General features: G+C 35.6%; 1 protein-coding gene across 1 annotated transcript in view; it reads left to right on the top strand.

Moving 5' to 3' along the window:
* The window catches only part of LOC107577473 (arginine and glutamate-rich protein 1-A-like), a gene marked incomplete at its 5' end in the record, with an annotated part of 23,871 nt that overhangs the window by 1,760 nt on the left and 21,164 nt on the right, over positions 1-947 (top strand). The window contains one exon of the mRNA XM_016263542.1: positions 525-608. Within this exon, the coding sequence (XP_016119028.1) occupies positions 525-608 (84 nt within the window). The remainder of the gene's footprint in view (positions 1-524; positions 609-947) is intronic.

Raw genomic sequence — 947 nt, 5'->3', positions numbered from 1 at the left:
TTTGTTTAAGTTAATCTTTCTTTGTCTCTCTCATTTTCTTTTGAAGCTTTTTGCTTATGGATGCTGATGAATAAAAAAAATAAAAAATAATAGAGAGAGAGAGAACGAGCTGATTGATTTGTTTTTTTTCCTTTTTCATCTGCAAACGAATGAGATTCTTCGTTAGTTGTCGATGTGTTGTCTTTACATACCTGTTCTGTATGGATGTTAATGAATGCGTAAATGGATGTTTGGATGTGTATTTACATATAACGTGGTGGGGATTAAAGGTGTGACTGAATACATACATCCATGGGTGGGTTTTTTTCCTCGTTGCATACATAGAGGTTAGCTTCAGACATTTGATGCTGCAGATCGGAATGTGAAATGTGGCGAGCGTGTGAAAGCGAGTGAGAGAGATTGTGTGAGTGTCGCTGGCTGGTACCTGTTTGTGCGAGTGTAGACGTGTTTGACTGTGCAACTGGGGGACTTATTTCAGTGGATTTGTCTCCCCACCCTAACGTGTCACTGTGTCACTCCTTTAGGAGGAAGAAAAATCCAAACGAGAGGAGCTGGAGAGAATTTTGGAAGAAAACAACCGAAAGATTGCTGATGCTCAGGCTAAGCTGGTATGTATTTCTCTGTTTTATTTTGTCAACAAAACAAGAAACAAAAGCCAAACATAACAAAATGTGAATGTACAAAAAACAAATGAGAAATATATGTACACAAAACAAAATGAAATGTAATAGTCAATGAGTATGCTTCTACATCATGCTCTCTCAGTGGGGGGTATTTAGATTTGTCTGCACGAAAAGTGTCTTTATGCATGACAAGGTTCCCATAATTATAGAAAAACTGAAATTAGGGTCACAATATAAAATTTTAACTGCACTAGTATTGTGGTCAAAAGAATTAACAATTATGATATTATTGTAATATCTAGAAATTTTGAAAAAAAAAAAAAA

This window comes from Sinocyclocheilus grahami, unplaced genomic scaffold, assembly GCF_001515645.1.
Source record: "Sinocyclocheilus grahami isolate Dianchi unplaced genomic scaffold, SAMN03320097.WGS_v1.1 scaffold6165.1, whole genome shotgun sequence".
NCBI lineage: Eukaryota > Metazoa > Chordata > Actinopteri > Cypriniformes > Cyprinidae > Sinocyclocheilus > Sinocyclocheilus grahami.
Note: the sequence above shows the minus strand (reverse complement) of the source record. Positions and strands in the feature narration are given on the sequence as shown.